General features: G+C 36.4%; 1 protein-coding gene across 1 annotated transcript in view; it reads right to left on the reverse strand.

Annotated features, from left to right (window-relative positions):
• Positions 1-24,138, reverse strand: part of ADGRV1 (adhesion G protein-coupled receptor V1) — a 577,341-nt gene that overhangs the window by 493,210 nt on the left and 59,993 nt on the right. The window contains exons 11-20 of the mRNA XM_037012118.2: positions 17,795-18,018; positions 13,132-13,258; positions 12,826-13,011; positions 11,897-12,077; positions 10,989-11,152; positions 9,796-9,919; positions 8,568-8,834; positions 3,672-3,798; positions 2,800-3,017; positions 1,456-2,199 (exon numbers count right to left, since the gene is read on the reverse strand). Coding sequence (XP_036868013.2) covers positions 1,456-2,199; positions 2,800-3,017; positions 3,672-3,798; positions 8,568-8,834; positions 9,796-9,919; positions 10,989-11,152; positions 11,897-12,077; positions 12,826-13,011; positions 13,132-13,258; positions 17,795-18,018 — 2,362 coding nt within the window. The remainder of the gene's footprint in view (positions 1-1,455; positions 2,200-2,799; positions 3,018-3,671; positions 3,799-8,567; positions 8,835-9,795; positions 9,920-10,988; positions 11,153-11,896; positions 12,078-12,825; positions 13,012-13,131; positions 13,259-17,794; positions 18,019-24,138) is intronic.

Consider the following 24,138-nt stretch of genomic DNA (forward strand, 5'->3'; position numbering starts at 1 on the left):
CAAGACTGACCACATAGTAATGGGAGTGAAATACCTACCACAGGCAAAATAGGGACAAACCTCATAAACAGACGTTCAGGTGGACACACTGCTCAATTCTGTTTACATAAATTTAAAAACAGGAAATGCTTATCTTATGGTCTTAGAAATAGCAGTAGTGGGTGGGCAGGTCAGTGTTAGTGACTGAAGAGCCAAAGGGAGCTCTGGGTTGATTGTTTTTTTTATCTGGGTGCTTGTTACATGGGTGCTAAAACTGATGAATATGAAGTGCTAAAAATGTCATCTACCTCTCCACAGTTTTATATATTCTGTAATATATAACATATACTATGGTTCATTAATAAATTTAATACATATATACATATCAATTTTCTTAGGTCACAAATTACAAAAACAATCTAAATTCCCTGCAGTAAGCTAAACAGAGAAAAAAGATACCAGTTCTCACTTCCCCCAGTCTTTCCCATTCTCATTCTACCATGATGCCATCACCAAGAAATAATGTTAACACACATATGTATATATTCCCACAATCAAACGATGAATAATTTAATGCCATTAAGGTTCTGTGAGCACAGTCCTTGGCATTAGTCAGCAATGTGTTCATGTTGTTTCTTTCGCCCATCTCTTTTCCTACTTAAAAAAAAAGAAATATAACTAGACATCTAATGCAGGAGGTTTAGAAGGAAAATATTCTATTAAGCTATAAACATATAAACTCAGCTCCACTCTCTTACTAAATAAAGAACAGAATGAAATCATAGGGCAGAGGGGCTAGAAGGAATTGGTGATTACAATGGAGACCACCAATATTTGTGGGTAAACATGCACACAGATGTGTTCCTCAAGGAAAAAGCACATGACCCATTTTAAAGACAACAAAGATTGTCTCTTCAAAGCATTCCAGAGAATTCACCAATTTACCTCTTGATACTATACACCCCTATAATTGCTGGATTTTTTTTAAATGTAATTTTATTCTTCTGATTCCTCTTTAATCCTAACCACCACCACCAAGAACCCCACCACCCTGCAGCCGCCTGGCCTGCGCCCTGCCTCCAGCAATACTGAGTCAGTTGTAATTCCCCAGATTCACTATGCTAGTTCACATTTCTACACCTCTGCTCTTTTCTCTACCTGGAATGTCATGCCCCATCCCTCCTACTACCAGAAGAGGAATAAATGTTCCTCCTGTATAATTTTTTTCCTTCTTCTAACTATGTACTGAAGTGATCCGTATGCACATCTTTCTTCTAGAGCCTTTGTCAGGCACCTCAAGAGCGAAGACTCTGCCTGATCCATTTCTGCCATACTCAGTACAGAACTCTGAGTCTTAGTGCGCACATAGCTTTAAAGAAATTAAACCAATACACAAGCAGATTTTTAAATACCTGTTAGAAATAAAAACATTTATAATTCCAAATTTGGTGCACTACATGTGAAGATGACACTCACCATCAGTAATGGCTTCTCCTTTCAGACTCTTGATTCCTCTGGGCAATGCATTTCCATCAAGGTAGAATTCAATTATACCATCGTCCAGGGTAATTAGAAGATGAAGCCAAACATTTTCTTCTAAGTATTTCATAACTGTTGTCTTGGCAATATATGTAGCATTGGAACCCACAGTTTGGTAATGAAGGGAAAGTGTCACATGGGATTCATTGGTTTGAATTTTTACCCCATAGTAGATGCTTCCATTACCATCATCCTTCGCTATAACAAATCCATTTGTATTGGCACTGGGCATCACCCAAGCTGAAAATGTAAAGTTGGCGATTGAGTTGTTACGGGAGGGACGGTATTTGGGATTCACAGTTCCAAATGCCCCCTCTAGCCCACTGAAGTACAAAGCGTCTGTTCCACTATGGTGACGCCGCAAGCGCGGCTGTAAATGCACAGTGCTGGGGAAGATTCCAACCAGCAAAAAGTCTATCATCGGAGGCAAACCAGCAGTAAACTCACTGGACAGTATTTCCCAGCCTACTCGTACATCACCAAAGGTACCCTGCTGCCTCAAAATGGTAAAATTGGTAATATAAGACATATCATCTTCTGAGAGGACATCTTCTGCCACTTCTCTCTCCAGGCACTCTGGATCCAGGATGAAAACTCCAAAGGGATCATCATTGAATGGAATCATTACTGTCACCTGGAGGTTGGTTCCTGCTAGTTGGCCTCCAAGACCTGGGGACCCACCTGTGATAAGAAAATTTATAATGAATGAGAATCCAGAATTTGATGCACTTTCTCGCGTAAGATGAAGACAAAAGGAATTTGTTTAGCAAACTTCTGGTTAAATAATTTGCTCAGTGATCAATGAACAGTAGAGTCACTATAAGGCTTTCACAACACTTTCTGTTGTATTCTGGTTCAGCATAGATTCATTAATAGCCACTCAAGCTTGAAATGAGGATATTAATGAGAGAGGGTTTAATTCCTGTGCCTAAAACCAAGAGGGGTTGGAAAACTGTTTAAATTATGGCACAAAGACCATAGTCCTTTAGGCTACCAAGAATCTGTACTTCCTAATTTCCATCAATGTTTGGTTGGAAAAAACCTATTTAAAAGTCTGAGAATAGATTTAAGTTTCCACCCATAAAACTTAACCAAGCTAAAGCCAGAGAACGAATATTAAAAATTAACATTTCTATGAAAAAGAGTACTGCTGACATTTAAAATCAGATCATCAAAATACACTTAATTTGCTATTAATTGGCCTTTTTATTTGGCTCTAATTACTCAAATATGAAATATCAAGTTTTGGTGATAAAATAAAAAAGATGGGAAACACAGCACCTGAAATGTTTACAAGCTTTAAAACATAAAATTCATTGAATTCAGGAATTTTATCTGGAAAAGCATGGAGAATTATTGGCTTGGCTCCTTCTCCCTCCATAAAATTAACAGTTCCTGAAGTTTCGTAGAACTCTTGTCCAGTTTGCAAAGCAGAATCATTCTGAAATAGCTGCCAAGCCACAGAAACACTGCCGAAGTGTCCTCGGTGCCTCAAAATCCTACATGACAAATTAAGGAAAATTAATTTTTATGTAAAATGCTTAAGTAGTGGATCTAACTCTAATGAAAGCTTTCTGTGTTCTATCAGAAATACGCTTTTTTTCTGTTTATCATCTTTAATATAAACCAGCCAGTTAGTCCTTACTTAGTAACCATGAAGACTCTCGGAGAAGGGGAAAAAGGAGGTAGAACTTTAAGTAAGGAAGATAAGCAGTCTTAAAAGTCATAATTGTCTTCAAAGTCCAAACCGAAAGTTATGTTCTAAGCCCAACAGAAAAATATTGAGATGAGAACTGGCGAACATTCTTCAAAAGCCAAGTACAGAGTGAGAGTAGCCACACATCATGTGAGAACGAGTCCCAGGAGGCCCTGGGTAATTCAGGACTCCAGTCCTGACACAGCATGGAAGTTGGGAGTGAGGAGGGTGGGGGCAATAATTTCTGCTTACCAGCTAAAATGCAAGGATTTTTTTTTTTTAACAAAAAGCAGTAGCTTAACCAAAGTTTACAATTCAGTCAGAATACCAACTTTGACATTATTCAATTCTTAACCATTTATTATAATTTTGAAAGATTAACAACATATCAAATTTTTGCATATTTAAAGCTTTTATTTTATCTAATTTTGATTTTGCTTTATCCAAACATGCTTACCAAAATGCATTGGTCTTTCCTTCTTCTACTGCTTTGTCTAAAGCCTCCAAGGAAAAAATACCATTTGGGTCATCATTAGCTTCAATTATCACTGTAGCTAGTGGATATTGATATACTACTGTATCACCTAAATCAAAAGTGGAAAAGCCAAAACAACAAAAAGTAGTTAACTTACTATTAAATTTGTGTTTTTAAATTACAAAACAGCTTATAATTAAGTTCAAATTTCAGCAAAAATTTCCTCACTGAAGGTCGTAAATGAGATACCTAAATAAGCTTTTCTTTGAGAAACTGTTTAATTACAGAACTACTTTCCTGAAAAACGTAGAAGATACTTTTCTTCACAATATGAATATCATTTCAGTAATCTGGTTAGAAATCAAAGACATAGCTTTACTTAATTTCAAATTTTGAGGTAGATTCTTTAATTTCATAAAAGATAATGAAAGGATTACACAATAATATATTAATTCCTACTTAAGTATAATCACAAGCTTGAGAGATTCCTTTTAGATCTCTGCCTTCAGGCAGTTTAATATGGTCATACACAGACCAATGCAATGTTTATGATTTTGAACATGATTCCTCTCTACTCCAATTCTTTCACAGGTTAGCATGATTACTGCCAACACTTTAGGTCCCTTCTCATCACTTCTGAGGTCCTCTTTGTGCCAGTTCTTCCCTACGTAAGCATAAGTCCTTCCCATCTTTACTTGCCTAATTCTTATCACTCCTCAGGACCCAGCTCACACAACACCTCCTCCGGGAATTCTTCCTTGAAGTCCCAAGATAAGCTAAGTGTGTCTCCACTGTGTTCCCATAGCACTTCAGACTCTGGCAATTCTATCACAATTATTGCACTATATTAGTACACACACACACACACACACACAAATTTTACTGTAAGCTCCTTGGACAAATGCTTCTTAATCAATTCCATGCCCTAACAAAGCAGATGTTCAGTAATTGGTACACAGAAGTTATTTATGAATGTTAGCCGAATTGATGGAAATAAAGCTTTCAGAATTAGATGAAGACAACACCTATAACTAAAAGTATAGGTTTTGTATAGTACAGAAAAAGAAACTCTAAGTAGCAAACCAGCATATTAAAATAATTTACATAAATATACAACTGTACTCAGCCTTACTTGACTATTAGCTAATGAAGGGAAAAAAACACATTAAAAATACATAGTAAATCATTGTATAGAAAATGCTGACAATATAGGGTAACAAAATAACTTAAAATATCATAATAAAAAATCTAACAAAAACAAAAATAGTAAAAGCCAGTTTGGGCAGGGTTCTGCTATCACGTGCACTCTTCATGCAACATGTCATGGGTGGCACTAAAAAGTCATTCTGTTTCTCTGCAGGGAGAACTGAATATATTTAACAAAAGCTCTAAGGATGGCCTTATCCTCTGATCCACTAATTCAGTCTCAGGGTAGATACTGTGAACAGTAACTGTAAGGCATAAACACCCTCTGCCAGTTTCAGTCCAGTTAGAAATGCTGTTTTCTCCATCTCTCCCACCACCCACCCTCTCAGGCCCTCCACATTTTTTTTTCTTACATTACATTTTTTTTTTTGAGAGGGCATCTCTCATATTTATTGATCAAATGGTTGTTAACAACAATAAAATTCTGTATAGGGGACTCAATGCCCAATCACTAATCAACCCCAAGCCTAATTCTCGACAGTCTCCAATCTTCTGAAGCATAACAAACAAGTTTTTACATGGTGAACAAGGTCTTACATAGTAAATAAGTTCTTACATGGTGAACAGTGCAAGGGCAGTCATATCACAGAAACCCTGCGACTGTGCCTGTCTTAGGTTGTTCCTCCTTTAAGGAATCTTACCCATCTCTGGCTAACCAGTCATCTTCTGGGGTCAGGCCCTCCACATTTTAACATCATAAAAGAGGAGAGAAAAGAGCGAAAGAACTAAGAATGGATGCAAAAGTCACAAATTCTAGAGATTTTTATTACCTCAATCTGCCTAGCTAAAGCCATCAGATCCTCAGATGCCTGGAAAAATACTGAAACAAATGCAGTGGACATAAATGTACACCACAGCTCAGGCCAGTCCTCCAGTCACATCTTGCAAAGTTGGTCTCTGTTCCACCCCCGCTTTCATTCTCTCAAAATCAAATACATATTTCTCCAATGGAACATCTTACAAAATGGAACATCTTACAAAAAACTCATTAAACCTTTCCTTGCAGAGCCACTTTCATTTTCTTTACAAGAGTCTCAGGATGTTTTGGTCCACTGTTTTTATCACTGTGGCATTCCGGTCCTGACAAGAGCTTAACCCCAGGACATTTTGGCCCCAAGGATACCTGGAGTACAATAAGATTCACTAGAATTACACCAAATTAATAAGTGGCGTCAAGAACTTATTTCTAGAGTAAACACAACTAAGACAATGTCACTTCTTCATCAACTTTCTCTACCTCACAGCAAACCTGTTTTCCACTTTCACTTCACAAAAATTATTTTTATCTGTAGCAATTTCTTTCACTTAAATTTAAGGACAATGCTTGGATTCACAAAAATGTTTTTGATCTACATAAGATCTGTGTCTTTTGCAACTGTGAAGTTTCTTCTGCAGCTACTACAAAGACACATTTTTCCTTATCAGATGGTATTTTTTAGCTTTTTCTTTTTTGATATTCTCAGTTAAGCTGGGTGAAAAATGAGAAAGAGAGAATAACAAGAGAAACACAAGTAGAGAGAGTCAAAGATAAAGGAGAATGATAGGGAAACACAGCAAAACAAAATTATGTGACCTCTTCCTTTTCGTCTTCCTCTTTTTGAATATTTCAGTCCAAAAGGCACAAGGTAGGGCACAGGGGGTGGGGGAGCAGGCACTACTGTGACCCAGCACAAGGTCTAAGAGCTCACGCAGGGTGAGGAGGGCATCTCCAGCCGAAAAACACTGTGTTGGGATGCTGGGTACTAAGTAGAGTGGGAAGATACGCACATGGGGCAGGGGGTTTGGCCTAGAGCAGAAGGTAGGTCCCTGGTAGGGAAAGAAACCTAAACTCACTGTGGGAGGGAGGAGGGTAAAAGAAACAATGTGAAAGCAGTTACATATGGGGGAACTGATCAACTAAATAAACATATTAAAAATAATGGGAACTAGATTTGTTGCTATCAGAAAAGAGGGACAAATACGGAGGAGAAAATGAGAATGAACCATGTGATAACGGACAGAAATGGAGATGCTGGTGTGAACTCATGGTTTGCAATATATACACATGGATACAGAACTCCAGATGTAAAAGTGTGGGTGTATTTACACATAAATATATACTTACATACATACATATATTCCCTATATAAAGCCTGAGGGAAACAAAACTTCAGTAACAATAAGCAGACCCAGTGACCACCCAGATCCTGGTTTCTAAATAATATTCTTCACTAAGAGGAACTATGGCTTCTTGGAAACATGGCTGATTTCAGAGTTGTGATTGGAAAAGTAAAAGATGAGTTTGGAAAAGCTTTACTGTACCAGGAAGTAAGAAAATGCTCAAATAATATGGACAAGTCAAAAAGACAAAAGTCATCTCATACCAGCTACCACTGGCCAAATCTGGGACAATATAACCATCCAAATGCACAATGAAAGTTAAATATAACCTACTGCATTAAAGAGAAATCATGAGTCTATACTGATAAATATTTCAATATAAAAACTGCAAGTTAGATAGTTAACAGGATAAAGTATCTCTCCAAAAAATAATTATTCATTAGAGTAGAGACAGAAGAGAAGCTTGACAGTCACCACCTAAGTTGTTCTCAAAGTAGACATCACAACAAAGGGACAAAACAAATCATGTGCCAACTGAAAGGATATGACAGGAACATAGAATCACTTCTATGAAATTCCTACCATAGCTGCAAAATCTGAATCTAATAATGAGGAAATACCAAACAAGCCCCAAGTGAGGGACATTCTACAAAAACAACTAGCCTGTAATTTCTATATTAAAGGTGATGAAAGCCAAGGAAAAAGAGGAACTACACAAGACTGAAGAGATTAAAGAGACACAATTAAATGTGATGCATGATTTGGGAAAGGATCATTTTGCTAGAGAAGACATTATTGGGACAAGTGGAAAAGTTTGAATGGGGTCTGAGAGAATGTATTAATGTTAACTCCTAATTTTAATAGTTATATTGTGATTATGCAGGAGTGTCCTTGTTTATAGGTAAAACACACTACAGTATTCAAGGGTGATGGGGTATCATGTCTTGATCTTATTCTCAAAAGGTTCAGGGAAAGATAGTGCTCTTTACTCTAAAAAGAATAACATAAAAATCAAAATACATTATAGCCCCTCCAACTTACTACAGATGGGACCAAAACATCCTCTGGGCACAAATACTGGGGTCAGAACATCCTGCTTCATTTATAGTACAAAGAAGAAGGAAGAGCCTATCTTTTCCCCCTTGCAAATTATCATTCTACAGTTCCAGAGTCATCAAACACAGCCACCTACAGAATGCAGCTTCCCAACCGGCAGACCCAGCACCCTACTAGGAGGGCAAGGTGCTACAGAATACTGAGGTCCTAAGCTCTTGGGTGACTAGATAAAGCTTAAGGTAGCTTTAGCTAGAAGATTTTTAACTTACATCATAATTTCATATAACACAGTATCATAATTTTCTAGGTATGCTATTTTGTGAAAAAGATTAAAAGTAATGTCATAGAATATACCTGGTACATAAAGGTTCAGCACATATATTCTCCACCCCTTCGTCAAGAAAGCAATGAAACAAACAGTTTTGTGCTTGAACTGTCACAGATGACAGTTAAGTACGTCAAGTCATCTTGGTAAAAGCAGTGAAACAACAGATCTGCCAGAGAAATATTATTTACCTGTTGAATTGGAGAGGAGTACATAAAAGCGCTCAACTGTTTCTGGGATATCATCTTCATTAACAAGTACAGATATGCTCTGCTCTCTACTTCCGACCACAAAAACAAGCGTTTCTCCTTTTTCAATGGAAACAAAGTCTCCCTCTCTTGCAGTAGCCTCCCCGTCCTGGGTAGCATATTGGACAGCGCAGGCAACATCAACAGATCCGTTTCTGAGAACAGTAAAGCCAGCAGTGTCACCTTCCTGAACCCTCACTACACGAGGTTCTGAAATATTCACAAAGAAAAGAAGTGCGTAAGTTTTTCTAATCCCATCTACATGCTTTTAGGTCACTTTACATTTCTCCCTGCCGTCCACAGTGTCTTTGCTCAAAGGCACAGTTCTAGTCCCAACTCCTGTAGGAGGCCTCCTCTGTTTGCTTCTAATCAGCGGCCTTCCCTTTGCCATACTTCCTACAGAATGCATTGTCTTCAACACCCCATCTGCCAGTGAAATACATACTATCAGAAATTCTGTGCCTCCCGTTTTATACACCTCATTTCCAAATTTACAATGTAAGTTCCTTGACCACAGGCTCTGGTATCTTGTTTTATTTTTGCCACAGCAGTTAGTAGAAGGCAGAACACAGGACTAACTCATTAAACACATTTTAACTGAAGTTTAAGAGGATGAATTAATAAAAATCAAGAGGTTTAAAAGATTTCTGCAGTTGTCCATTGAACAGCTGGCAAAAAGGGTTTAAAAAAGAGTTAGACAACAATTAGGTCTCATAAAACTAAAAGTTGTTTCAGGTGTCAAAAGACAGTTTTAAAGAAAGAATTAAAGTGGCAACAATAAGGAATCCTTTTCATATGCCCATTAAATATTAGTTATTATAGGAAGTGACCATCCACCAGGTACATTACTCAGACCCTCAAATGCCTACACTGTATACTGGAAGAGGTTGTTCATTTTTTGCCCACAGGAAATGAAATAGCTTGGAATTTGAAAGCAGGGGGAGAATAGAGCTAACAAAAGGGCACTTACATTCTTTTTCCTTCAGAAGAGATTTAAAAATATTTGTTAAAATGTCAGATTGAATAACAATCATCCAAACAAATCATGAAATCATACTTAAACAAGCATCAATTGTACTTTTTCAAAAATGTTCAGTTAAAGTATTGAAAAAAACCTATCTATACTGTTTAAGAAAGATGTGAACTCACTCAAATAAGAGAACAATACCACCTGCAAAATAAATGGGGTCATCATTTCTTAGAATCCACAGAGTTGCTGTAGTTTTATTTCCCATTTTAGCTCCTCCAGTGGCATTAAGTAGGGTAATGGTAAATTCCTCCATTTCTTCTGGAATCTTTTGGAAAATGTTACACATGCTTTAAGTCAGGTGATTTGTACAAATAATTCCATTACATATTTTAAGTCATTTTTTTAAATAGCTCTATTCATAACCAGTACTAAAGTTCATTTCTGTTTCTGAGGCAGAACTACAATAAACCATTCAAGTAAGACTCAGATGGCCCCAAAATTTTTAAAGTGCATGCATCCAAACGGCAGCCACTTCAATCTGATTCAATATAAAACTTAATGGAAATAGATTTTACCTTATGTATGCTAAAAATAGAAATATTACATAGCTCATATTCTGTAAGAAAATGGAACATATGCTGCTTACAAAAGGAAAATAATTTTTGACACATTTAGAACAGAGTTCATAATAGTAACCAAAGCCCAGCAAGCTCTCAAAGGCTTCTTAGAAACATCACTGAAGTTTCACGTGGGTGTGTCATAAAGACCTCATGTCCATGTCTTAACAAGATGAGATTCCCCACATCCCTCAGCCTTCATAAATCCCCAGGTGGATACTGTGTCTCTTTCACTTCACACACATGAGCTGCTGTCTTTTCCACATCCTAAAACAAGAGTGCTGGGATTTTGTCCTCAAGGGACCAGTTTGAGGGAAAGGATACAAGCTTCCCCAGCTGTTCAAGCACAGAAAGATCCACACTCGTTGATAGTAAGTTCTTCCTCTTCACTACTGGGAAGACTAGCACCCTGGACCCATGAACCATCTGGCCACGGTCCTGATTCAGAAAACTCCCCACAGGACACCTGCTTGGTGGTGCCCTTGCCTTCAAAGGGCCTCAGTCCAAGCCAGCACTTAACCTTGCCCATAACTGCTCAATCGCTGATACTGGACACCCACATAGTGTCCCTGGGGGTTCTGAGAGATAAAAATGCCCTAAGGGAAACCAAAAACAGTCTTCTCTTTTGGCTTAGAATCAGGTATTCTCATGCCTGAGTTCTTCATCACGTACTTTCATGATAAATAGCCTACCAAATACTTGTATTTAATAAAAATTATTTAATAAAAAATAATTATTAAGCAAAGACAACAAGAGTTATATATATGCAACATTTACCTCATCTGGAAGGGAGTAAATGGTGATATTTTTTGAAAATTCCTGATCTCCAAAGAAAATAGTCCCTTGGATAGGAAATACATCTTGTGTAAAGTCCGGATGAACCACCCACAGTACACTAACATCACCAAAGTTGCCTCGATTTCTTATTACACCATAAACAGCTATGAAATACAAATGTGTATAATACATATTAAACAATTTTAAATGATGAGTAAAGAAATTGCTCAAATAAACAAAAGTAAAAATAAGAACTCTTTTTAATAAAAGCCAACTGTCTGCCTAGCATAGCCTCAGGTGTGTGTGTGCGTGTGTATAATATACATATGTACATATAAGATATATACACACAAGTATATAAACAAATGTATTATCAATTTTATACCTACAGGGGGAATATTAGGCTAACATAAATGGACTCAATCTTTCCTATCAGTTTGGGATTTAAGAGTCATTTTGCATAGGGAACAGAATGGTGATTAATTAGGTACACCTATCACAAAGTCCTACAAGGATATTTGTTACAGGCAGCTAGAGGAAGCTACACACTCAAAAGTGCTTTTCTTACCCGGTCAGACATTGCTCTAAAAATCAACTACCTCTCATTTCATGCCACTGCAATATTTCCCTCATAGTAACTCTAAGTTTTAAGGTTTTCCTATTTGACTTGATTCATTCTTGAGTGTTTGAGTTCTACTGAATATGGTTAATCGAAATTAAAATATAACTGGTGTCACCAATATCATAATACTATGTGAGAAGTAAAAATGGCAATCCTAAATATGATTTTGTAAAAACACCAATTTCCATACTACATGTAATGTCTAAGGCAGATGGACAACTAAAAATAACTACTTAACAAATAAACCACATGAGCAGTACAGAAGATAAGAGGCAGAATAAATTACCACTGTAGGTATCATCTCCTTTACTTTCGTTTATCATTACAATTAGATAATCAGAAACAAATTCTATAATCCCATGAGGATCATCATTTTTTAAAATCGTTATGTTGACGACAACAGCATGTCCCAACTTGCTTTCCCGTTCACCATGGCTGCTGAGGACCACCCAGTAATGTTCATCCAACTAAAATAAATGTGGCAAATTAGAGAAAACATGAAGTTGAAATGTTCAGAGTAAATAAAAACACATATTCAAGAATATTAATTCCATCAATTTTTCAGAAGCATACTACTCACTGAAAGGACAAAAAAGCTGATATTATTCCTGAATGATTCTTTAACATTCTCCCATCCATGAAGAGAGACATCAGATATAAGTTTACATTATTCAAAAAGGGAAAAGATAAGCTATCACACTAAACCAAAAGAGTAAGAAGACTGGACTTTATCACTGATAATCCACTCATTGAAACTGGTAAGAGTTAAATAAAATAAAATTAACTTAAAAGCTACATATGCACTGGTGTGCAAACATAATGGAGTAATAGCTACTTCATTAATATAAAACGTTATTTCCTTTAAAAAAATAATTGTATGGACAAACTTCCTTCAGTTCAAAACAATACTATTGAAAGTTCAGTCAGTACAGGTTACATAAAATAAGACAACATAAATAAAGGTAAAAGGTGGGGAGAACTGATCACCCATGGAAAGTTTCAGATCCTGTGGCATTTCTTTATGTAGGACAAACATGTGCAATTCAAACGTGAATGAGTCTTTGTTTCTTAAGCTTGCTTTGTTTCTTTTCCAAACATAAATACCTCTCAGTCCTTTCTTGCCCACTTCCTTTTCTGTATCTCCTTCGTATTTACAATATAGCAGATACTGTGAGTTTTCCACAAAAGCACAAAGAAAAAAATTAAATTCCATACCTCTGGTATCCCATCCAATCTTGTCAGCAGGGTGATTACAATCTCCCTTTCCCCAGGTTTAAATTCTAATACCCCTGTGTTTCCATAGAATTCATTGCTTTCTCTTGGCTCTACTCGGTAGTGTAGAAACTGCTTAACCAGAGCTCCCCTGGATCGGATGATATGGAGCTCTACAGAGTCTCCTTCCTTAAAAAAAAAAAAAAGAAAGAAAAAGTAAAGAAAGAAATCCACAAAGGTTCAAATCCTTCAAGATTGTTCTTCTTAAATTGCAAGTATGGAATAGACTGAAGTTTCCTTCACACTTACTTTAATAACATAGGGTCCTCTGGAAGCAGGAGAAAATTCAAAAATTCCCCCAGGATCATCATTTTCCAAAATAATCAGGTCACGGCTAGTATACCCAGATTTCAGTATTTGATTTTCCAAAGTGACCCTGGAGGAGCCAGAGGGAAAAAAAAGTCATCCACTGCCTGTAATCTTATTTCTGAATTGTGCAGCCTTATTTACAATATGTACCACACTTCCAGGTAATAAGTATGAAGGTTATTAGCAGTTAAATTGAATTTAAGTATAAAATCATTTAAGATCCAACAGTTCTACTTATTTACAGAAGAACTTCTATTTCTGAATTCATATTTTATACATGACTGCAAACACTCCATATGTATAGCAAACATATAGTAGTTAAAGGTTGTAAATATATTTTTATAAAGTATCAAACAGAAAACCTGTAACACATAGTTAGAAAATATTTTAAGTAAAATTGTACACTTGATTTTCTTGAACCACATTACATACAATAATACCAAATGAATAAAAGTTGGGTAACTGCATGGATTAAAGTAAGCAACACTGATTGAAAATACTCAAAATTATCACTAAATTTTAGAAACATTTTGTGACCTTTTATATGAATCTATTCACCTCAATTTTAACCTCCTACATTTTTTCTTTTATTAAAAAATAAAATGTAGGACATGTACCAAAAAAATGGACTAGAATGAATCTGAGATGTATGAAATGTTATAAAAATACCTGTACATATCTTAAAATAACATATTAAAACAAGACATTCTTTTATTTCTGGTTTCTATGCTCAGAATATAATTAAAATGATCAAAAGGCCTGGGACTGCAAGGCTCTAAGAGTTTAAAAGCCAGCATACTCCTTGAGAATTCTCAATCCTGCAAGCTGCTCTAACCTTTCCAAATGTCACTTTCTGTTGAACCAAAAAGTACTTGTGATCAGACCTCAAAATTACAATGAAGTCACAATTAATACGTAGAAAGGACGGCACACTTCCTATGTAATAGATAATCTGAATTAACATCCTTGCCTAGCTTTTGGAAATCTGACAACCGACATGTAGCACAATAGTGGCCACAGAAGAGATAGTCCAAATAATAGGACAGTCACTTGTTACATTGTTAGTGCAGTCATATGATTTTCATACCAAATCTGCCCATATATCATTTACATCAATTTCATTTTCATTTATTAAAATTTCCCATGTCCACATAACTAGGAAACAAGAAAACTGGATCAGAACATGAAATACAGAAATCCGTCCTGAGCATTAAACACACTTATTTATAAACTTTCTGCAAATACACTAATGTAAAAAGGCAAACTTTTGAAAAGTTCTTTATACAACAACTGAGAAAATGTAGGCAAGAAATTGTTTAGAGGCACTCAAAAAGCCAATGGAAGAGATGAGAATATTTAACAGAGAATTGGTGATCAATAAACTACAGTGTTCATACAAAATATTAGGTAAGAATCTCACAAGCAAAGTGCACTAACTGTTCTCTAGGTCATGATGTGTCAACTCTAAGTAAAGTTAAAAAGTTAAGTTCTTCAAAACATGTAATTACATTCATTCTCCAACTTTTCATCAGGTATCTTAAATGCATTTATAATTTAAAACTGAGGACAAAAAATACTTCATATAAGCTCGCCTTAACTTTAAAAAATGAAACTACACACAAAGCATGCACAGGCTAGAGTCCACGCAAATCTCTCAGGACCTGTGGTCATGCAGAACAGAGGCCTCGTCCAAAACAATGGCTTGCAAAGCAAAACATTCAGTCACCAAAAACAAGGCATTATTTTGTACACTTACCCAAAATACACGACAGACCTTTCAGTTTCTACCCTGTCAACATAGAAAGAAGCGTGGGAGGTGGAAAAAGGAGACAAGAGAGGGAGACTCCATTTGCCAAAATCTCACTAAGACTGCTAGAAATTTGAATGGCAGGATAAAAATAAAGCTAAAGAAGTCTTTCTTTTTCTTCCCCCAAGAGCTGGTAATGTTCACTTTATGGGAATTCAGCACACTGGGTTCTATGCTACTAACAAATGCTAGCAAGAGGTCCGGCAGTTCCCACTTAAAGAAGATGACCCCATGGCCAGCCAGCGTGTCAACATCCATTGAAGACATGCCTTTCCAGGTCTGCTCCAAGGCATGGGGGCCTGCCAAGCCCTGGGGCATGCTCACAGACTGCAGCAGCTGAGCAAATTTCATTCAGCCCAACTTAGATTTAATTAGGTTTGAAAAAAATAAAACCCTTCATCCTCAGATCTAAAGCCAGTTGTGCTTTGAAAAAATAAAAACCTTGTAAGCAGAGAAATATATGCCTTTCATCATTTGCATCAGAATACACTCAAGAAGCCACATCGTTGCATCTTTTAATTATGACAAATATTACTTAAGTACAACTTTATATCAGGAAATCAAAACATTTTTCCAAATCCCTAACATACTGAATTTTCAAACAGTTTTAAAAACACATGTCAAAATGTACAACCTTAGAGCTTCATTTTTGAGTCAAATAACATCATTTATGAATGTGAGGTTATACACAACGTATACCAAAATTTCCCTGAAATAAACTGGCATAACAAAATTGTTTCTGATTTAGGGAAAACTAGACAGTAAAATATTTTAAACTGGTATTGAAAGCATCATAAATTGTTTAGTACCTGAGCAACTCTAATCTACATTTACTGAAATATAGAGAATTTGAATTTGACATTAGAGAAAACTATAAACTATCATAATAAAGTGTTAGGTTTTTTTATTGTTGCAATACAGTATTATAACTTACTGTAACCAAACTAATCAGCATTCATTAATTCATTCTTTCATTTTAGTTTTGTTAAAAATTTGGCAAAGTTTTGATAAAATATTACTGCCAATTGTAGATTTTATTCCCCATTTATTTAAATATGTCTTAGAATATTCAAATGTAATTTGCTTAGTCTTGTTCATGCACAAACGAATTAATTCCAGTATGCACACTGGTTACTAATTGAATTAAAACATTTTAATGTTAAGTTTGAACTAACTTCTTCCATTTGAAGAGATGACTCAATCATTTCTGCAATTCTCTATCCCAGGATTTGTACTTCCTTGTGTAATGTTTATAGCCATAGAAAAGCGAGAGAAAAAAAAAAGTTTTAATTATATTTAATTAATTTAAAAGTCTTGCAATGATAAGGCTAAATAACTATTTTGAAAGAATACAAAAAATAGTCACTATCAAACTTGCAGAGGTGTAATTTCAGTCATTCTTTAAACACTTTTTCGTTCAGAGCAGAAACTGTCAGCTGAGCTAACAGAAGTTTCTATTGATTGCTACATCTTTGGTTTATAATTACTGCTCATTTTTCTTTAGCTTTTTGTAAGATTGTCCATTGATCTAATAACTACTGATACCTAATTTAAGAAAGGACATATGTGAAAAAATCATCATTTTCAGTTTTCATTTCCTTATATTTCACTGATTTTTTTCATCATATGAAATACTTTTCCTTAAGAGTTAATGTTAAATATGTATTAAAACCATAAGTCTTTTTAGACAGAATGTGTGTGTGTGTGTGTATGTGTTGTATTTGGTTTTTGTTTTTTATTTTTTGGTTTGGTTGGTTGTTTGATTTTGCTTTACTTCTTATGTAAAAAGGAAGTAATCATAATGTGGTTCTGAAACAAATTGAAGAGAAAACATTCAACAGATCTGATTCCTATATTCTGTATTTTTCTTTCATGTAAAAAAACTAATCAGGTTTATGAAAATAGTTAACAAAAAACACCTACCAAGAAAATCCTACAAGAGGCTAACTATAAAAAATAGAACCAAAGGGTACATAAAATAATTGTTACTACCTTCAGTCCTGATGAATATAATACAAAATAATGCCTACTGAATCTATCTGAATTTTGCTGTTTCTAAAATATAAATTTTGCAAAGTCCAAGTCACACTATCTAGTATGTATCATTAATATAAAGAGGTCTGTAGTAGATAAGCTTGGTTTTGACTTTTTTAATTAATTAGCATCAATACAGACAGCTTTTTTCATTTTTGTAAAAAATTTTCTGACAATGAAAAATAACCCTCTTTTAGAAATTGTGTTGTTTTATTAATATAAATTACCCACTGGGAAATATTAAGGAAATCCTTATTACTATTATTGAAAATCTCTTAAGTATGTATTATTTTTAATTCTCTGGAAAATAAGTATTTAATGTTTAAATTCCAAGTAAAAAGAGAATTTCATTATATGAAGATTAATGTTTTCTTTTTACTCGCTCAGAAAAGTTCTAATCCTCTTTCCTGTTGAAAATGAAGTCAGCAGAGCTACTTGCTTAACCTAGCATTTTAGATTTTTTTTAATGTAACAAAACATAGGACAAAATATAACAAAACAAAAAACTACACATAAGATGTATCTGATACCTTTCATAAATTCTCTATGTAATGTTTCTTTTTCACAACTTATAGCACGGTAAAAGTTCATTATGTCATAATATTCATAGTCCAACCAGACGCCATCATAAAATAAATGTCAGCATAACATTGCCTACTGTTTTTTCTCCTTACTTTCTATGAAGAAAAAAATTAAAACAAATTTGTTTCAGAGAATTCAAACATACAAATGTTACCAAACATTACCTAAATGGGTTATTACCTGTCTAGAGAAAGTGTTACTGTCTCATTCATTTCCGGTATGTCATCAGCTTGAACAGTGATGTTGATTGTGGTGTCACTTTGCCCAGATAAAAACACAACAGAGCCATTGAAGGGACCTATATCTTCCAGAGTCACTGCTTTTGAATTAAAGCCAGAGGGCTTCAAACTCCAAAAGACGGTAGCCTGACCATCAGTCCCATCCCGATGTAAGGAAATGTATACCTTATAAAAAGAGAAAACAGAGCAATTTCTTCTGAAATATCTGCTCACAAATCATAAGCTTTTCAGTAAGCACATGCATATGTTACATGAATACATGTATTCTGTATAGAGAAGCAAACTAATAAATGACAAAAGCACAATTGAACATATCTTTTTTATGCATGACAATAATTTTAGATATAACTATTTTCATTAGTTTTTGCTAAACTAAATTTATTTACAAGATTCCCCCCACCCAAAAATGTACCTAACCTGGGATTTGTTAACAAAAATAAGTAAATATTTTAAAAGCCAAAGAATTATGAAAACCATAAAACAATTTGCTTAAGAATAAATTTCAATCAGAGGCTCTCTTAAAAAAAATTTAATATCACACTAAAAACTGAAAAATACACTTTGGTGATTAAAACTGGAAATTTTTACATTATATAAAATGCATCCTAAAGTGGTACGGACAAAAAAGAAAATAATAATACAAATAAGAATAAGAAATGTTTCTAACCAATTCAATAAATGCAGTAGAAACGCAAATCATGGTTCTGGGTTACCTCGGACAAGTTATTTAACTTGTCTGACCTCAATTTCCACATGTGAAATGAAGCCTGTGGTTCCCTATTTTGCAAGATTGTGGTGAGGATTTAGAGTGCCTCTCCAAAGTAGGAGCTAAATAAATGGAAGCCATTATAATAACTCTGAAACAAATTGTATTTGGTAGTTTTATCTAAGTACAGTACATCTGAAATATAATATAATATATAATTGTAAGAGGATCATTGTAGATCATGATGCTTTTTCAAAGAATATAAATAAGTACTCGATAGTAGGTATGCTATTCTTTTTAAACTTCAAGGAAAGTACCCTCTTTGCTCTTTAACACAGAAGAAAATGGAAGAAATTTTGCTCACTAACCATCTTCTTAATTTGGCTACCAATGGTCACGGTTCAAGACTAGTGAGAAAAGATTCTTAGGGATGACAAGAAAAGTAACAGAGGGCTGAACTTTTAAATCACTCTAGGGAACAGGTGATCTAGGCTGCAGAAGAGACAGAGGGAATGAAGAGCATCTCCCCCTCCTGCTATCTCCCAGAAGGGGAGGACTGCAAGTTCACAGAACTCAAAAATTTCCCTAAAGGCTAATTTCCTTCAAGGGAAAAATACAGAATTGTAAATTTACAGCTTTATAAAAAATAAATAAAAGCAATCCACATTTAAGAACAAACTGAATGCTATAACTCCATATTCAAAAGTAAACTCGAGGATAGGAGCCAAGATGGTGGCGTGAGTAGAGCAGCGGAAATCTCCTCCCAAAATCACATATATCTATGAAAACATAACAAAGACAACTCTTCCTAAAATAGAGACCAGAGGACACAGGACAACATCCATACCACATCCACACCGCGAGAACCCAGCGCCTCGCAAAAGGGGTAACATACAAGCCCTGGCCCGGCAGGACCGGAGCACCCCTCCCCCCCAGCTCGCGGCGGGTGGAGAGGAGTCAGCAGGGAGGGAGAAGAAACCCAGGACTGCTGAACACCCAGCCCCAGCCATCCGGACCAGAGCGCAGACAAAGTGCATGCGTGCAGTGCTGGATACTAGGGAAACAGGGTGGCAGGACCAGTGAGCGGGTGCCTGAGGCCGACGTCGGAGAACAAAGAAACAGGAGAGGCCATTTTTTTTTCCTTTTTTTTTTTTTCTTTTTTGGTGAGTGCTTTTTGGAAGTCTTAAAGGGACAGGGACCCCAATACTAGGGAAACAGGGAAGCAAGACCGGTGAGTGGGTGCCTAAGACCGTCACCTGAGGACAAAGAAAATCGTGCTATTTTCTTTTTTTTTAAATTATTTATTTATTTATTTTTTGTTGTTGTTGTTGCTGCTGTTGCTGTTTTGGTTTGGAGAGTGCTTTTTGGAAGTATTAAAGGGGTACGGCAGGACACTTAGTCCAGAGGCAGGGAATCTCGGGTTCTCTGGGCACTCTAACCCCCTGGGCAGCAGGGAGCACAGAGGCACCTTATGGAGATAAATAGCCTCCCGGCCGCTCCCCCTCCAACGGGGCTCCACCATTACGGAGCAGCAGCCTGAGCCAGGCCACACCCACAGCAACAGCGGAGATAAACTCCATTGCAGCCCGGCAGGAAGCAGAAGCCCTGTCTGCGCACAGCTGCCCAGCACAAGCCACTAGAGGTCGCTATTCTCCCAGGAGAGGAAAGCCACAAACCAACAAGAAGGGAAGTTCTTCCAGCCATCACTACTCCCAGCTCTGCAAACTATTCCTATCACCATGAAAAGACAAACTTACAGGCAAACCAAGATCACACAGTCAACACCTGAGAAGGAGACAGACCTAACCAGTCTTCCTGAAAAAGAATTCAAAATAAAAACCATAAACATGCTGACGGAGATGCAGAGAAATAAGCAAGAGCTAAGGGATGAAGTCTGGAGGGAGATCACAGATGCCAGGAAGGAGACTACAGAAGTGAAACAAACCCTGCAGGGATTTATAAGCAGAATGAATAAGATGCAAGAGGCCATTCAAGGAATAGAAACCAGAGAACAGGAATGAATAGAAGCTGACATAGAGAGAGATAAAAGGATCTCCAGGAATGAAACAATACTAAGAGAACTATGTGACCAAACCAAAAGGAACAATATCTGTATTATAGGGGTACAAGAAGAAGAAGAAAGAGGAAAAGGGATAGAAAGTGTCTTTGAAGAAATAATTGCTGAAAACTTCCCCAAACTGGGGGAGGAAATAATCAAACAGACCATGGAAATACACAGAACCCCCAACAGAAAGGATACAAGGAGGACAACACCAAGACACATAGTAATTAAAATGGCAAGGATCAAGGACAAGGAAAGAGTTTTAAAGGCAGCTAGACAGAAAAAGGTCACCTATAAAGGAAAACCCATCAGGCTAACATCAGACTTCTCGACAGAAACCCTACAGGCCAGAAGAGAATGGCATGATATATTTAATGCAATGAAACAGAAGGGCCTTGAACCAAGGATACTGTATCCAGAACGACTATCATTTAAATATGAAGGTGAGATTAAACAATTCCCAGACAAGCAAAAGCTGAGGGAATTTGCTTCCCACAAACCACCTCTACAGGGCATCTTACAGGGACTGCTCTAGATGGGAGCACTCCTAAAAAGAGCACAGAACAAAACACACAACATATGAAGAATGGAGGAGGAGGAATAAGAAGGGAGATAAGAAAAGAATCTCCAGACAGTGTATATAACAGCTCAATAAGCGAGCTAATTTAGGCAGTAAGATACTAAAGAGGCTAACCTTGAACCTTTGGTAACCTTGAATCTAAAGCCTGCAATAGCAATAAGTACATATCTCTCAATAGTCACCCTAAATGTAAATGGACTTAATGCACCAATCAAAAGACACAGACTAATAGAAGGGATAAAAAGCAAGACCCATCTATATGCTGCTTACAAGAAACTCACCTTAAACCCAAAGACAAGCACAGACTAGAAGTCAAGGGATGGAAAAACATATTTCAGGCAAACAACAGTGAGAAGAAAGCAGCGGTTGCAGTACTAATATCAGACAAAATAGACTTCAAAACAAAGAAAGTAACAAGAGATAAAGAAGGACACGACATAATGATAAAGGGCTCAGTCCAACAAGAGGATATAACCATTCTAAATATATATGCACCCAACACAGGAGCACCAGCATATGTAAAACAAATACTAACAGAACTAAAGAGGGAAATAGACTGCAATGCATTCATTGTAGGAGACTTCAACACACCACTCACCCCAAAGGATAGATCCACCAGGCAGAAAATAAGTAAGGACACACAGAAGGAAAGCTCTTCCACACTAGAACAGATGGACCTAATAGACATCTATAGAACTCTACATCCAAAAGCAACAGGATATACATTCTTCTCAAGTGCACATGGAACATTCTCCAGAATAGACCGCATACTAGCTCACAAAAAGAGCCTCAGTAAATTCCAAAATACAGAAATTCTACCAACCAATTTTTCAGACCACAAAGGTATAAAAGTAGAAATAAATTCCAAAAAGAAAACAAAAAGGCTCACAAACACATGGAGGCTTAACAACATGTTATGAAATAATCAATGGATCAATGAACAAATCAAAATAGAGATCAAGGAATATTTAGAAACAAATGACAACAACAACACAAAGCCCCAACTTCTGTGGGACACAGCGAAAGCAGTCTTAAGAGGAAAGTATATAGCGATCCAGGCACACTTGAAGAAGGAAGAACAATCCCAAATGAAAAGCCTAACATCACAATTATTGAAACTGGAAAAAGAAGAACAAATGAAGCCTAAAGTCAGCAGAAGGAGGGACATAATAAAGATCAGAGAAGAAATAAACAAAATTGAGAAGAATAAAACAATAGCAAAAATCAACAAAACCAAGAGCTGGTTCTTTGAGAAAATAAACAAAATAGATAAGCCTCTAGCCAAACTTATTAAGAGAAAAAGAGAATCAACACAAATCAACAGAATCAGAAATGAGAATGGAAAAATCACGACAGACTCCACAGAAATACAAAGAATTATTAAAGACTACTATGAAAACCTATGTGCCAACAAGCTGGAAAGCCTAGAAGAAATGGACAACTTCCTAGAAAAATACAACCTCCCAAGACTGACCAAGGAAGAAACACAAAAGTTAAACCAATTAAGAGGAAAGAAATTGAAAGGGTAATCAAAAAACTACCCAAGAACAAAACCCCGGGGCCGGACGGATTTACCTCGGAATTTTATCAGACACACAGAGAAGACATAATACCCATTGTCCTTAAAGTGTTTCAAAAAATAGAAGAGGAGGGAATACTCCCAAACTCATTCTATGAAGCCAACATCACCCTAATACCAAAACCAGGCAAAGACCATACCAAAAAAAGAAAATTACACACCAGAATATATAAAGAGCTCACACGCCTCAACAAACAAAAAACAAATAACCCAATTAAAAAATGGGCAGAGGAACTGAACAGACAGTTCTCTAAAAAAGAAATACAGATGGCCAAGAGACACATGAAGAGATGCTCCACATCGCTAATTATTAGAGAAATGCAAATTAAAAGTACACTGAGGTATCACGTCACACCAGTAAGGATGGCTGTCATCCAAAAGACAAAAAACAACAAATGTTGGTGAGGCTGTGGAGAAAGGGGAACCCTCCTACACTGCTGGTGGGAATGTAAATTAGTTCAACCATTGTGGAAAGCAGTATGGAGGTTCATCAAAATGCTCAAAACAGACCTACCATTTGACCCAGGAATTCCACTCCTAGGAATTTACCCTAAGAACGCAGCAATCAAGTTTGAGAAAGACAGATGCACCCCTATGTTTATCGCAGCACTATTTACAATAGCCAATAATTGGAAGCAACCTAAATGTCCATCAGTAGATGAATGGATAAAGAAGATGTGGTACATATACACAATGGAATACTACTCAGCCATAAGAAGAGGGCAAATCCTACCATTTGCAGGAGCTGGAGGGTATTATGCTCAGTGAAATAAGGCAAGCAGAGAAAGAGAAATACCAAATGATTTCACTCATCTGTGGAGTATAAGAACAAAGGAAAAACTGAAGGAACAAAAAAGCAGCGGAATTACAGAACCCAAAAATGGACTAACAAAGGGAAAGGGACTGGGGAGGATGGGTGGGTAGGGAGGGATAAGGGGGAGTGAGAAGAAAGGGGGTATTAAGATTAGCATGCATGGTGGGGAGGGAGAAAGAGGAGGGCTGTACAACACAGAGAAGACAAGTAGTGATTCTACAACATTTTGCTATGCTGATGGACAGTGACTATAAAGTGGTTTATAGGGGTGGCCTGGTATAGGGGAGAGCCTAGTAAAGATAATATTCTTCATGTAAGTGTAGATTAAAGATTAAAAAAAAAAAAGAAAGAAAGAAAAGGGGGATTACTCCTTGATAGGATAAAACTAATGGTAAATCAACGATTAACACATGCTTTAAATATCCTTAATTTTGATCACTTAAAGGGTGTCAGATGATCGGCTATGGAGGTACACTGTTCTGATAATATTCCTTTCCCTTAAAAAAAAAAAAGAAAAAAAGCAGTTCCTGTGTGGTGACCTCCA

This window comes from Manis javanica, chromosome 1 (genome assembly GCF_040802235.1).
Source record: "Manis javanica isolate MJ-LG chromosome 1, MJ_LKY, whole genome shotgun sequence".
Classification (NCBI taxonomy): Eukaryota; Metazoa; Chordata; class Mammalia; order Pholidota; family Manidae; genus Manis; species Manis javanica.